General features: G+C 46.5%; 2 protein-coding genes across 5 annotated transcripts in view; one reads left to right on the top strand and one right to left on the bottom strand.

Moving 5' to 3' along the window:
* Positions 1–224: 224 nt before the first annotated feature.
* On the top strand, positions 225–1,184 carry B3GALNT1 (beta-1,3-N-acetylgalactosaminyltransferase 1 (Globoside blood group); the record flags this gene model as incomplete). Its single annotated transcript, XM_084291816.1, has 1 exon — positions 225–1,184. The coding sequence occupies one exon, from the start codon at positions 225–227 to the stop codon at positions 1,182–1,184; it is 960 nt and encodes a 319-aa protein (XP_084147942.1).
* Positions 1,185–3,999: 2,815 nt separating this feature from the next.
* PPM1L (protein phosphatase, Mg2+/Mn2+ dependent 1L) overlaps positions 4,000–15,938 on the bottom strand; it is a 66,083-nt gene continuing 54,144 nt past the window's right edge. For all 4 annotated transcript variants that reach the window (XM_084291820.1, XM_084291822.1, XM_084291821.1 and 1 more), the window contains exons 3-4: positions 14,011–14,172; positions 4,000–11,224 (exon numbers count right to left, since the gene is read on the bottom strand). In XM_084291820.1, coding sequence (XP_084147946.1) covers positions 10,878–11,224; positions 14,011–14,172 — 509 coding nt within the window. In that variant the 3' untranslated portion in view covers positions 4,000–10,877. The remainder of the gene's footprint in view (positions 11,225–14,010; positions 14,173–15,938) is intronic.

Here is a 15,938-nt window from a genome sequence, read left to right as displayed (position 1 = left end):
CACGCGACAGCCAGACCAGTGAATCTTGGATGTGTCTTCATTATTTTATAGCACACTTTTAGCTGACAAGCTAAGAAAAAGATCCTGTTTGAGCAATAGCCTTCTGAATACAACTTTTTCATTTCTTTTTCAGTAAGAAATGTGCCTCAGAACTTGTGGTGCAGATTTGGAAGGCCACTGATGTACTTCTACAAACTAGCTATTGCCTAGTTCCAGAAAGTGTCATGTATGTGGGACTGTTACAATGGGTTTTCTTGCTGCTTCTCATATTTTCAATCGTAACAATGTGGTACATCACCTTTTCTTCAAACACTGTGATTGAGCATGCAAACACCATGTATTTCTATGAATACGAACCGGTTTACAAGCAACCCTACCTCTTCACGTCACGAGAACACTTGAAATGCAAAGACATAAATCCGTTTCTAGTCATCTTGGTGTCTTCAAGACCTAATGATGTGGAGTCAAGGCAGGCCATAAGGATAACGTGGGGATCTCACAGCTTCTGGTGGGGACATCGGATTCTAACCCTGTTCTTACTGGGTCAGGAAATGGAAAGAGAAGACAAGTCTGCAGCACTGTCAGTAGAAGATGAAAGCATCCTGTACGGTGACATAATTAGCCAAGATTTTATGGACACTTACGACAATCTGACCTTGAAAACAATTATGGCGTTCCGATGGGTGACTGAGTTCTGTCCGAATGCTAGATTCGTCATGAAGACTGATTCTGATGTCTTCATCAACACGGGTAACTTAGTAAAATTTCTTCTGAAGCTCAACTCCTCAGAAAGTATTTTCACTGGTTACCCTTTTATAGGTAGCTTCGCCTACAGAGGCTTCTACAAGAAAACGTACATCTCGTACGATGAATATCCTTTCAGTTTCTATCCGCCGTACTGCAGTGGCATGGGTTATATATTGGACGGAAACCTGGCGCTGAGGGTTTATGAAATGATGAATCATATCAGACCTATTAAATTTGAGGATGTTTATGTTGGAATTTGCTTAAATATACTCAAGGTGAACATCTTCATTCCAGAAGAAGAACGGTTCTTTCTTTATAAAATTAATTTTGATATCTGTAAGTATAGGCATTTGATTGCAGTACATGGCATTAAGCCTAGTGAAATGATCCAGTTTTGGCAGGATTTGTCATCCAACACTTCAGTTACTTGCCTTTGATTCTGTATAAATGTACATGAGCTTAAACCTGTACCGTCTTATACTTGGAATTGTACTGCAAAAGTGTTCAACTAACGCACAGGGCCACACGAAACAAAAGCACGGTTGTTGAGCTGACTTTGGCTGAAGAACAACTGTGCTGCTGGGGGAAAGCTGCGATGGCAGCATTTCCTGGGATGTTCTCATATTCTTAAGTGAAAATATCAGGAATTCGCAAAGCACTTTTCAATGTATACATGTATATCCTATGCATGCAGGATACTTTGGAGTATGCTGTCCTGTCCTGGAGTATGCTTCTGCACGCTGTATGCTGTAACCATGGGATTTCTGCCTGAATCTCCTGGAATTTATAAAATGTTACAGGAGTTATGTTTATGCCAAGAAACTAGCTTGGAAGATGCTTCTCAGGGTACTGCCTAACTTGATTTCTTTTGCTGTTTTTGTGACTGCATCATCCTTTGCTGCCTTCAGGTACTTGTTCTCTGCCCAGCACGAAACTCGGAGCTACCTTCGTACTGACACAGAAACCCCTCTGTAATCGTTCCGAGTGTCCCAGGGCTCTGGATTTGTGGGGTGTGCAGAAGCCAAGGGGAAGTTCTGAAAAGGGGATGCACTCTGTGTGCACGTGTATGTGTATTTATATACATGTAAACCAGAACTGGTTTGGTGCCTTACAAGGAACATTATTAACATTCACAGACCAGTAGAGGGCTGGCCCCAGAATACTCCATGTGCAGTGTGGGCCCGAGACATCCCTCACGCAGTGATATCATCGGGTACCGCATGTATCCATACACGTGTGTGTGTGCTGATGCATCCCGAGGGTTCCTGGCACCACACTTCACATCCATTCAAAACTTTATATCCATTTCAGAAATAGTCTTCGTGCTTCAAGTATTAAAGTGAAAGAAGTATGAGGTTCTGGGCTTCTAACGTAAAGAAGACAAAGAGTACTGTATCTGTAAAGATGGGTATTCTAATCACTTTATTCATAGCGGCAAGACCAAGGTTTCAGTAGTTTACACTTCTAACAGACAACGATACAGAATTTGCAATTACATTAACATAATTGTTCTAGACACATCTACTACACAGCGGAGACTATAGTTACATCCTGTACATCTAGAATGACAGAGCACTGCCACTTTATTTGTACTATAGCTAACGTGTTATGATATATTTACATTTGGCTGTCTTTCAGATAGTCTCTTAGAGACAAATTAGAAGAGGTACAGAAGCCTCTGGTACCAAGACTGAGGTTTCACCAATGTTTTTGTTATGCTGTGGTTATGGTCAGTATTGAATTCTGCTGTCTTCTCAATAACTACATAGTTTTATGATGGAAATATAGGACTTTTTAATATATATAAAAATGATGTATTGGGGAAAATACTGCCTAGACAAGTATTTCAGATTTCAGTGTTCTAAGAACGTATGGGTCAAAGCTTTTCAAAAATACGTATTTTTTTGTTAAACCAAATCGCTAAAGATACTGCATTGCATAACCGAGGAAAGAATGCTGTTGTAGCTCCCGAAACAGAGGTAAAACTACAGCTATTCCTGTTGTTTTAGGATCCGTTATTTGATTGTTGAAAAACTGTGGTCAGATCCTGAGAGCTCTGTGAGAAATGGTTAACTTGCTCTTTGATTGTTTATACCTCTAAATAAAACAAAGCCATTGGTTTTTTAAGCCTGACATGTAAAATGTTTAGAAATAAATTATTTGTCACAAGAACACTGATACTACAGCATAGTTTGTATTGCTTTTTCAAAAAAATGTGGTTATGAAGGACTATGAAATCTTTAGCAACTGGGTAGATAAAGCAGACAGTGCTCCTGGTGAGAGAATAAAAAGGAGTACCTGGGGTAAATGGCTGTGCAGTGCTGCAGTAAAAATGTGACCGTCACCAAGCAAGGTAGTTTCATATTTGCACCCCAGAATGATAATGCTGATTATAGATTACAAGGCTTTTGCTTTCACAAATGCAGCTTTATATACACCGTGAGCTGTTTATGCCACCTGAAATTGTCATTTAAAGGGAACATCAGTTCTGCACTGCAAAGTATTCCTGATTCTTTTTTTTTTCTTTTTTTTTCTGAAATTCTTTCCCAAATCTAGTTTGTATTTGAGTTTGACCTTATTATTGCTTAAAGGCTGGAAAAACACACAACTAAGCTAATGGTTCTGCTTAAAGCAAATATCGGGAGTTTCTGGTGTGAGCAGCCATGCAACAGGTAAAAGAGCTTAATACGAGGGACTAATACAAGCATTTAAATCAGTGCTGGGCCCAAATTTTATAGCATCTGCTTACTGAAATTATGCATAAACCACAGGCTAAGATTTTTCCAAATCCTAAGATTCTTTTTACCGTGCACGCAGGTGGCTCAGAAAGCCATATTAACATAAAATGCCAAGCAGTTATGATAGTGATATGTTTCTGTTTTGAAAAAGCTGATAATCCATTGGTCAAAGATGCCTGGAAACTACTTCAGGGTGAACAGCAAAAGGTTTACAGCCTGACATTTCAAGCCTGTCTTGCCTGTACGTTGTTTCACAGAGTTCCTAAGTCAAAATGCTTCTGTGTGTTGTGGATGTTTGAAAATAACCAAGTTCAGTATAAGCCACTACGCGTGTGCTGCAAATCTGGAGGCATTATTCTCTACAACCAGCTCAGCCTGAGAGCACACAGACTGGTGGGCACATCTTCCTAAGTTTTATGGTGCGCTCTCTAGTTAGTACTAAAAGATCTCAGAGCAAGTGGTAAGTACCTCATGAATGGCTGTACAGTAAATGATGTAATTTCACCATATTTAAAAAAAAATTAAACTAGAAGCTGAGTGGAGGTTAACCAACCAAAGTGACAGAGTTGCTGATGTGCCTACCAGGTGCGTTAGCGGTGGTGAAGGCGGTGGGGAAGCAGAGCTCTACTCCCAATTTTTTGTCTCTATTTTTGTCTGACCAACGTGTACCACGCTGGTCATTTATTAAGTTTCCTGTGATTTGCTTACAGTCGAGGGGTGGGGGAAAGAGATGGAAAGCTTTCTGCAGTCTGATGGTTAAGTTGAGCTTGTCAAGCTGTAACGCAGTTACTGGGTATTGCTGCAAGCCATAGCCGAATGAAAGGACTCCATGTAGGAAGGAAAGCAAACAGTTAAAAAGGAACACGGCAGATGGTTTATTAGTCCTCATTTTAGAGAAACCCCAACTTGTGAAAAACAGAAACATAGACTGGGTTTGTGAAAATCATAAAGATGCTTTCTTTCACAGGCCGTAAGAAAGCACAGTATGACCGAGACACTGCTGTTCCGTGAGTCTTAGCTACAGGCCCTGTCCACCTGCCCCTGGTACGAGGAGACATTCTATCTTCTGTGGGACAGTTTGTCTCACCTGCACTTACGGGACTGCACTTAATTTTCTTGTTATGAAATAAGCATTTAAAAACACGGCGTTCACCCCAGGTGACCTCTCCTGAGCACTGTTTACCTCAGGCCTTCCCACAGTTGCTACGCAGCACGTTCATTTTCCAGGCCACATTAATCCAAATCCGAATGAGGTTTTTTATAGTGTGAGTGACGATGGCGCGTAGATGTCATAAGCATCCCGGTCTGCTCTCTGCCCTGGGGTGACACAGCCCGTGTCCTCACTGCTCCTCTCAGTAGTGCTGCGTGGTGGGCCTGGAAGTAAGAGGAAAGCGTAGCCTCCCCTGAGCTTGCAGTAAAGATGCAATCTCAAAACCACGTGTTTTTGAGAGAAAAAATGTTAAGACAGAAGCCTGAAGAGGCTCTTATCTAAGAGAATGCAGCGACGTTGTACTAAATGGAAGCTGTCTTTCACCAGGACGAATTGCTTAAGCGTGGTGGTTTTATCTTGTGTGTTGTATAGGCTGTTCTCCAATAAACATCCGCGCTACCCGTACAGAACCCTCACTGTGCACTTCATTTTCGTAATGAGTTCTTCTTGGTCATTTTTTTTTTGAGAGCACTTCCAAATGCTATGTGTAGAAGTGGTTTTGCAGGCACTCAGTGTAATACTCGTGCGATACAGCTTTAAAGTTGTTTTTGCAGCCCCGGCCCCTGTTAGCTTTGTCCTTAACGCTAGCATGGTTGGTACAGTTTGACATGTTAAAGGCAGGCGGATTTGAAATGTACAAAAGTGAACTTCATTTGTAAATCCAGGACTTGCTAACCACTGCAAGAAACAGTTTATCACGGAGCAGTGTAATGGTTCGGTACAGAGTGGAACTAACTCCACAGAACTTTTTTCCAAAGGCAACTCTTTAACATTACTCATTGTTTTCTTACTCGAAAGACAAAGTTGAAAAATCACATGGGGACTTTGGCAGTTCTGGCGTGAAAGTCTGATTTCATCGGCAGATGAGGCCAAGTGAGCGCATGGGCAGAGGCACAGGAGCAAACTCGTGCTGCTTTTGGCCAACTGAATGTCATGGGGTCCTGGAAGCGTGGTGGCACAGGCACAGCCCTGCTTGCTGGGGGCACTGAGCAGGTATTTGTCACACAGCTTGATTGTGGCTGTTCTCCTAATTACCAGGATTAAAGCACACGCAGTTAAAGTACACTTTTGTCCAGATTACCCTCACGCCCCTGAACGCAGTGTAGGAGTGGGCAGAGAGCAAGGCTTCTCAGCCCCATATTTTCATTTCTAAAGCGCTACCATTGATTATTCATTCAGCTTTGCTGCGTACAGGCTGAAAAAGATTTCTGGGCACCTGTGTCCCAAGAGGTACTAACGGGTCTGCACAGGCTTCAAAGAACACACGGCTGGTGCTTTAAATGCAGGGTGAAAGCTTTATTTCCCTATTGCTCAACCACCTCCGTTTGTCCTTAATGCCAGATGTAGGAGCTGACGCACTCATAAAAGTGGATTTCAAAACTTTAGTCCAGAATTGCTCTTGATGTCAGCCTCTCTATTTATGGCTTTAGACAGGCGTCAGCTGCTCTGACTGCACACTTTGCTTAACGGAGCACAGTAAGTCTGCAATGGTTCGTGTAACTGGTGATAAACTGAAACCCGGAGCCCCTGGCTACCTGGGGGAAACCAGTATTTAAAACAGCTGCTTACCTGAGCCTGTCACTACTACGTAAATACAAGTAATTCAAAATGCAAATCAATATTAGCTTAACTGTATATGTCTTACTAGGTATGAGCCCTCAGATTTAGAATGCTAAGTTATAGCAGATTGGTAACGTGGAGGGGCAGCAGCTCTGGTCTTACAGCTGTCACACTGCAGCACGTTGTAAGTCCCTTAATCGTGCAGTTGTGTACAGCCAGATCTCAGGATGGAGGCCGAACAAACTACTTTAGAAAAGGCTGATGAGTTGTGGCTTTTTCCTTTGATATAATCATTTACTAAATGGTTCTCTGCATACATTTGCAATATATCAATACTATATAAAGCCAGAATGCCATCTATTCTGAGAAGCAGCTGAACAAACTTTATTTTCAAGATTCAGCATTAGTGGTGACATAGCAAACAAGCTGATGCAGTGTTCTGGTACTAATTTCTGTATCCTAAAATCTTCACAACTTTTTAAATTTTACCATGTGTAAGTGGTATAATACTCTGATAACAGTAACAGTAGTTTTGATGCCGACCTTATGTTTGCAAGTCAGCAGACAATTCTTTGTTATGTTAGATGGCATTTACTTTATTTGTATTTATCTAAATACCGATCAATAAAATGGACTCATTCCTTTCAGATTTAGTGCTTGTAGAAATGTTAGGCCTCCAGAGCTGCTGCAGCCTCCAGAACATTACCTATCCGCAGAGACAGCACAGCCCTGCCCTGCCACCAGCACCGGGTGCCCACCAAAAGCAGTGGCACGCGTTTCGCACGGGACCAGCGATGAGTTCTGGAGCATTCCCAGCTTGTTGCTGTGGTCTGAGCGAGCTGCGCTCAGGCAGATGTTTGGAGCCCGCAGACAAACGCCGGAGTGCAGCCACCGGTGTCGTGAGGTGCTGCAAAATTCAGCCTGAGAGCAGGGGCCTGCGCCAGCCTCCCGGGGAGCGCGCACAAGGGGCAATGGAGCCTCAAATCTCCTCGTCCCGTGCCTGTGTGCCCGCAGCGCGGCTCTGAGCTCGGCACTGCCCGGGCCGTGCCTGGGGCCGACCACGAGGCGGAGCTGTGAGACCGCCCCGCGCCCGTGGAGCTCCCTCGGGGCACCGGGAGCAGCAAACGGCGAGGAGCAGCCCTGGGCAGGATGACCGGGTACAGGCACAGTTTTCACATTGGGCCCTACAAAAGATGCTCTTTGGCAGCAACTTCATGCATCAGCTTTCTGCCGGTAGATGCGCTTGCCTGATGAGCAGATGTCGCTGATGGAGCTTAACTGACAAAAAACTTCCACCAACACCTAAGGCAAGGAGGGGGCTCTGCCACGTCTGCTCGAAGCAGCCAGGGTGGCGGGTGGGGGTCCTGCCGCCCCGATGCTGAGCGATGTCCTGCTGCACGGCTGGGAGCTCCTTCCAGATACAGGCTGCATGAGTAAGGCAGGAGAATCAGGCCCTAGGTCTTTTAGGCTGGATAAGCAATATGGACATTACTTAACCTGGTCACGGGGCAGCTAGCTGCATGGATCACAGCAGAATTTGGCACAAATCGGCACAGCCAGAAAGCTGCAGAGCTAAAACTGGGTTAGCAAACAGACATCTGGCAGGGAACATGGGCAGGCACCACACCTGGACGAGGAAGACTGCACGAAGCCTCCATCTCCACTACTCCTTCATCTCTAAACCTAGAGCAGCTGTTACCAGTTCTTTAAAGGTAAACCAAACCAAGACAAGACAACAAACGCCAGCAGCATCACCAGAGATCACTGCCTGAACACCCGTGGCCAGGAAGGGAGCTGCTACCGGGGCGGGAGCGTTACAGAGACAGCTGAAGGGGCTGGAGCAACCACTGCTGTAACTGCAAACGCTGAAAGGCTGAGATAGAGCCGAGTCAGTAGCTGACGGGGCAGCCACGGGTGTGAGGGAATCCTGGCATAAATATCCAAGCAAGCCTGCGGGACACTTCTGCATTGTGCTGTGAGTTTTCTTAAATTCTTCAAGCAGGCCATGGGAGAGTTTGCTTTACTCCCTCCCTCAGCTTCCTATGGCAGCTACGGGGCTCTGAAGGCACGCGTTTCCCGCTACCTCACTTCCCAGCTATCTCAAGTGCTAGAGCACCCAGAAAGGCAGCCGTGCTCAGGAGGTCTGGAATTCCTCAGCAATGCTTGCCAGCCTCAGGAACGTGCGCTGCGGAGAGGTTTACTGCAGCCATAAGCTTCTCACTGAAGTGGGGTTAGGCTACACATTTTGGTTTGGAGCTGCCCATTGTTCTGCTTCCAACTTCTCAAATGCCCGTGACGGACTGGTGGTTCTGTCACTGCTGCACAAGCCTCTCTGCTTCAGACTTCTGTGGACTGCTAGGTCTAATTCTTCTCCCTGGGCAGCTGTTTTGATAAACATCCAATCTCTGCTCTACACAGGAAAGCCAGCACAACAGAACCACCACCTGTGAAGGAGAAAGGAAAGGCAAATGCTCCATGCACCATGAGCTCTGCCTAGAGCCCAGTTTCGATCCTGCTGCTGTAGCATTATGATGTGATTTAGCACTCCCTTGAAAATAGCACACGAGGTTTTCATTGCACAGCATTTGACCTCAAATACTTCTTCAAAATAAAACAACGGAGGAACCCTGCAATTGTCAGCATTTCTGGGTACCCACTCGATTTAAATGCAAATCTGCATTCCAAATTCCCTGAAAGCTGTTCTTCCTGTTCAAGGGATTAAAAACGCCTGAAACCTTCCATCCTCTGGGGAAGGGCCACTCAGGCTGGCTTCAGAGCACGCTGGACACTTCTGTACTTCTGTGTCTTTGTCCTCCACTCGGAGCCAAGGGGCTCTACTCACAGCTCTGACCGAGAAGAGGCAGCTGAAGGCCACGTGTACATGTTGGAGAGCACTGGCAATAGCAACATCTCCAGCTAAAAATTGGGATTATCTCCAAACAAACTCAAGAAGGGAAGTTTGGTAGGACAGAACTAACCTAGAAATAAAAATGAAAAGACTGAGCTGGGAACTCCCTGCACAGAAAGCACAATTTGCGTTCTCATCTTGAGAGACATCCTACCTGCTAACACAGCCACAACAGAGCTTGCAGAGACCTGCAAGCCACTTTCCCAGCAAATGCTTTATGTGGGCGATAGCTTTTTGTCTAATTACTTTGTATCCTCACCCAAGAAGCAGTGTTAGTTACTCTCTAACTACAGCCGATGGCCCTGGTTCAGCCCAGGGACCAATTCCGGAGAACTTCCACTACCTCCACGACAAGAGACGGCAGCAGATCATCCAGGAGCATGTTCTGAAGGGGGGAGGAGTCCCAGGGGACACAATCCAGGTAGGCAAGCCACCCAAAACACCAACATCCGACTTGGGCCCTGACTCTGTTCCCCTGACACGCGCTGTCCTGTCATGCCGCCGCTGCTGCCCCTTGTTCATGAAGCAGCCGACTACGTTATCAGATGGCACACTCAGAATGCCATTGCTTAAACTTACAACAGTCACAGGTTCCAAAATACAGTTACATATTGAAAGTTAGATCTAAAAATATTTTTATCTAGATTTATCACAAGCTTTCATCTCAACAGTGCGGTGACACTGTTTGGCATTAATCCATTAAACCAAAAAAACGTTCTAAGGAGGCCTTCCCCCGAATTAAAACCACAAATTAACCTGCGGTGCTACAAAGAAGTCTTTAAGAGGCGTGACTTCCACCTAGGTAGCTCTAAGGAACTTCTGCTTTGATTAGTTTTCCAAACAGTCACCAAGGAAATGAATTTTATCTTGCATTGTTCTCTTACATGCCTATGAAAAGTCCATGCGAAAAAAATAACAGAAAGGTGAGTCTCAGGCAATGAGAGGCATCCTGCTAGCGCAACAGAGCTTGGTTTTGTTTGTTTGTTTGATAGAGGAGGTGACAGAGCTCAGACCGCCAGTATCCTGCTGGAGTTTAACACTGTGGTGTAGAAGAAATGCTGGTAAAGCAGTGCACGGACTGGACAAGTGTGTGTCTCCGGGTAGCTCAGTACCTACACCTAACCACGTGCTTGGCAGGGGTTATTTAATGCGGGGTGGGAGGGGAAGCAAAGCGCGAGCCAGCTGTGTGACAGCGGGCGAACAGCTGGCTCCTCCTCGTACCAGTAACAGCCCGACACAGACCTCCTCCAACACAACCTTATCACTGCAGATTAAAAAGAGATGAGAAACATTAGAGCATCGTCCTGAAAAGTCACACCTACAAGTGAGAAGCACCATCACTACCACCTGCTATCGGCAGCAGCGCTGCCCTGCCCTGCTGCGCATCGCAACAAACCTCTGTTAGAAATGAGAGGTAAAAAATCAAGTGAAAAGCATACGCAGGATTTTGAAAGAAAATTCTGAAATGGAAGATTACAGTTAGCTTCTAAGGAGCAGCAAGGTCATAGGAGACAGATAGGTGTGAACAAACTTAATTCTGATAATCACTCAAAACGTGTTGGTTGTATTGCTCCTTCTGTTAAGCGAAGAACAAAGACCAGAGGGATCTGTTCTTTTCGTGGAGAATCTTAATGGTATTTACTAGAGCCTTCCACTATGTTTAAAATGTAAGAGTTTGTTTTAAGTTCAGCGTGAGGCAGAGAACCCCTGGTAATTATTGTTCTTCTGTTTTGCTGCTATTCCTGAACTTCACCACCATCACTGTTATATTATCAGGGCAGCCTCTGTAAAAGGACTGTAGAACTATACTCTTTGCACCAAAGTGTGGCTCATCCAAGCGTTCCTTGATGAACCGGACAGCCTCCTCGTTGCTGAAAGCATCCCACAGGCCGTCGGATGCCAGGATCATGAACTCTGGCTGCAGTTTGTCCAGGTCAAAGGTGAGGATGTCGGGGTCGGGAATGACAACATTCAGGTTCTTCAGAGGGTAATCCCCCAGCGAGCGGGACATGGCCAGGATCCCCTGAACACGCCAGGAGCCATTAAAGCTGATGAATCCACCTGGAGGGAAACACAAACGCTGTTAAAACCTTCCCCGACTCGCTGTCAGATCCACCCAAAAATTCCTGATGCGGTGTCCTGAGCTACATCAACATTACAGATCTCAAAAAATAGGGGATGTCTTCAGTCAGTGCCACAGTGCTGCAACGAAGAGCGGGACCGTGCCCGCCTGCTCGTGCTGCTGGAGCAGCTGGAGCACACGAGTGGCTGCGCTTTTGAATGAAGCAGCTTTGTAGTCCCCAGTGAGACTGCACCGTACCGAACGCACAGACAGGTGTTGCTGTGCTGCACAAGTGACAAGTTATTGGCAAGCCTTGTGGCGATGTTAAAATGAAAATACCGAAAGCGAGTCTTTACATCTTGTGTCACTGAACCCTCCTTTTTCAGTGAAGTTCATGTTTCCCCACCTCAGATCTCTGAAGGAAACGTAACAGCGACAACACCTGCAGCAGGGCCCAAATCTCACTTAAGGCGTTAGGAAAGAAGCAAATGCAAAAACATTTGTAGGGTCTTCTAGCAAACTGCCCTGAATGAGGTGTGTCAAACACACCCAAAAAAAACACTGTCAACAAACCAGTCACAAAATTTTAACCTAGAAAAATGCAGGGTGGGATCTGACTGACTGACTGACTGACCATCACCACGATTAAGGCTACTGCCAGTTGAAAATGTGTCACAGTATTTAGGGGTTGCTCGTACTAAGATAGGTTTTGCACTGATACCAGTGACTGATCCAGCCAGTGCCTGGCCGGTACATGGCCCGACTGCCTTAGGAAGGGAACGACACAGGGCCTCGAGGTCACAGCAGAATGGCAGCAGCTTCTATTTCATGTGTGTGCCTTTGCGTGCCACTGTCTGCACTAATGCACAGCAGGATTTCCTCCAGTTTAACAGGAATCAAAAGTCAGAGTCCCTTGAGGACAACTGACTTGCGAAATGCCCAACACAGAGCATTAGAACACAACCAGGTTACACAAACTGGTTGGTGTCTGTATCTGCAGCCTGTCCCCTTTGGTGCTCTTCGAGATGTGGCTGTTCTTTGGAGTTATCAGAGTGTTTTCAGCTCCTCTTTTACCCTTCTGCAACTCCACTTCAGCCAGGCAAACGAGCCCTGTCCAGCTGCTGCTGCGTGTTTGGAGGGCACCTGAGCTGCCCGTGGCACAGCCACCTCCTCACCAGCACAGGGATTTTCTTCAGAAGTGGTGAGAGCCGTAGTAACTCGGCGTGTAATGGTACGTACGTATTGGAATGACGGGGGAAGCAAAACGCAATTAGGCAGAGGCAGTTTAAGCACACATCACACACAACTAGAGGAGAGCACTGCTGCCATCCGTTACTGTGCTCACAGGGAGCGAGCTGATGCTGACTCGCTGCAGCGCGCTTACGCCAGCCTCTGGATGCAGTGCTGCTGCGTACAAAGTGACTCTTCAGTAGGCACCAGGTGAGTAAATCCATTACGTTATTACGCTAGCTGGAGTATTTCTTGTTCAGCTGCAGGTAATTATGTTTGCCTGTCTATGAAATTAGCTTCTTCCAAAGTTGGAAATTCCTGCAGAAATCCAGGTTCATTTTACATGTTGCTGTGTTATGAAGCCTCATTTCAACATAAACAATAAACAACCATTAAGTGAAGGCCTTCGCTAAGTGAACAACTGTGCAGAGCACCTGGCTGATGTTAAAGGAGGCCTCGGGAAGTTGAACTGCTAAATGGAAAACTCTGTTTTTTATGAATACATCTCCCAGGTACGCAGCTGAAGCAAAGCAAGACCAAGATTTTCCTACTCCTTCTCCTTAGGATCTGTAAACTTTTTATGTCCCCTTGGGGAACTTACACGACCTTGGGTCCCTGTGTGGCAGCAGAAGAATCGCACTGCTCTCACGCTTCCTTGGTGATAAAAGCAAACCGAGCAGGCAGGCGTTTGACACGTACAGGCATTTATACTGGTGTGGGCATACTGATAACCTGCAGCTTTTAAAAATGCTTTATGCTCAGGGAAAGATGTGTTATTTCCACTTTACAGATGAAGAATTTGAGGCAGAGAAACAATGCATCTCTAGAGGCAACGCTCATCAGTAGGTTTAGCACTTTTTTCTTTATCAAATAATTCCCTGCTGCAGGCTGCTGTGGGAGCCACACCAGAAATGGGTTCAAAAGAGGCTCTGACAAACTCGTGGAGAATTGGCTGTTAAACTCGATGCTCCAAATGTAACTGCTAGCCCAGGGGGTCGCTGAAGTGACAGGGTAAGCAAGCTAGGAAGATTCATTGTGGAAAGATTACTGTTTCTGGACTGCTGCAACATACGTTTGTGCTTATTAACAGCGATTATATGGGGATGAAAAATAGTTGTAAAGAATTAGATTCGTGCTCTGCTTATTTTAGCAACTAAACCTCGCTGAGGTTCAGACCCAGCCTCTTAGATGAGGGCTGCTGCCACGATGCAGCCGTGAGGTGCCTGTAAGGGGGCTGTGCCAGGGGGCTGTGCGAAGGGCCTGCTGCTGGTTGTTACTGTGCTATCAGGGGATCGCAGGGGCACTGGCCAGGACGGCGCACTGGCTGTTGCAGATGAAGGCTGCTCTTCTTACTCATCAAGGCAGAGGCCAGTTGCTTCCATTTGTCTGCACCGTGAGCCCCTCCCAGCAGAGCCGTGTTAATAACGGAAGGGGTTTTCTGCTGATTCCTCGCTCTGGTACTCTCGGTGTCTCACAGGGGAGAAGGCTGCATTACTGACAGAGGAGAGAAAATAAAGATGAACCCTCAATCCGGAGCACAAACGCTGTAACTCACCAGCTCTTTTAATCCTCTTCCTCTCCTTCAGCTGGTAGGGCTTGTGGTCGTGGGACAGGGGGATGGCGTTCCCGTCCTTGTCACACAGCACTCCCCGCGAGTCGCCGACGTTGGCCACCGTGAGCTCTTTATCCGACAGCAGCGCGATCAGACAAGTCGTACCTGGGGAACAGCAGAAGGCAACGGGAAGCAGAAACCCTTACAGATTACACAAATACCTGCAGTTACACTGCAAGTTTTCTCCAATATATATCTGCAAATTTGCTTCAAATATCAGTGCCGGGGAGCAGGCTGTCATCACAGTGGCAGCTTTCTTCTAACGCTACTTACGTCTGTTAGATTTCCTCTCATATCAGCTGGTTTTACCGAATCATTCCCTACTCAGGCTATCTCACACCGTTGCTGTTTGGCCAGACGTTACCCTGCGTCCTGCTGCGGTGGGCACTTAGCTCGGCATTCACTGCCTGCTTCTGCAGGTAGGTGACGGGGGGTGAGGCTGAAAATAAACTCAGCGGTCTCATGCTCAGGTAGGAAAAATGACTAGCAGGAAAGTGTTCTTCAGATCTGCGATTTGGGGGAAGAGCTCAGGGGGAAGAGGGATTTCCAGTGTCTGTGGGCTGCCTTTTCCTGACGGCCAAGAAGAGCAGCAGGGGACAGAAGCGCGTCTCGCAGCAGAGCCCCCACGCAGCTTCCACGAACGGGAACTACTGCACGTGGCTGCGTTCTCAGTGTGACGCTAGGAGACAGCAAACCTGCTGAAACTGCTGCTGGGAGGAAGGCTACAATCTGAAGGATGTTTTATTGAAAAAAAGAAAATGATTTGACGTTGTTAATTACTTTAACCTTTAAACACACAGAGCATTTAGTCAGTCATTGACCACAGGCACGGTACCGTCAGCTAAGTGGCAGGGAAACACTGGAAAAAATGGGCAATTCTCAAGGTACTGACACCAGGGGTTTGGTTTTCCTCATTCAACTGATGGGGAGCAGAGCGGATGCCATTAAGAACGTGCCTTTTGTACGCTCTGATCTTGTAGCCAGTGTGATATGAGCTGCGTTAATGAAAACTCCAGCTAATAGAAATACTCCTGCACCAGCTTTGGTGTCACAATTTCATTCGTATGTTAGAGCAGAAAGATGACAAGTGACTGAGGTTTAATACAAACTCTCATAAACATTAAAAGGGAATGTTGCTGACACGCGGGTTTCATTACAACGCACTCCTGAAGTTATGGCTCACTTCTTACAACAGGCACTCCAGCATCCTTCACCAGTAAATGAAATTCATTTCGTGGCTGCTTTCTTTTCCTTTTACATGATCGAAGGAAGCACATGGCTGAGTTTTCACCTCTGTTGTTCATTTCCATCTAATTATTCATTAACACGAGGCACCCACCCTTGCTGCATAGCAGAGACTGACGGGGAAAGTGGCACCAGCTGGGCAAGAGATGGAGACGGGCAGGATACAAAAAACTGCTCCGACACGGGCTTCTTTGATGTCTGCGTGGCTCTGCCAGGAGGGAGGCAGAGAGGAATCCCTGCGGGGGCACAGAGGGCACGAGCAGGGCCCTCGGGCAGCAGCGTGCTGCAGAGCAGTGTGTCTGTGTGTGTGGTTTAACCCAACCAAGAAGCAGCTCTAAGGAGAATGCCGACACCCGGGCGTGCCAGCACAGCCCTGGGCAGCTGCCTGAGCTCTGGTTTTGCCCGCAGGGAGCTCTGCTCGGGCCCAAGCCCACGCTGTTCCCCTCAGCCTGAACTCCCACGGCTGCAGCTTGTTGCGGTGCTGCCCAAAACGAGAATGAAGAGCTGAGTCTTGCCGTTCCCGTGTCAGTGGTGGAATATCCCACGGCTGGGATAAATATAACAGCCAGCAATAAACAATTTGTTTTTAGACGCGCTGCGTGCTGGGGAATTTATTTTTTAACTTA

This window comes from Netta rufina, assembly GCF_964035555.1.
Source record: "Netta rufina genome assembly, chromosome: 9".
NCBI classification, from domain to species: Eukaryota; Metazoa; Chordata; class Aves; order Anseriformes; family Anatidae; genus Netta; species Netta rufina.
Note: the sequence above shows the minus strand (reverse complement) of the source record. Positions and strands in the feature narration are given on the sequence as shown.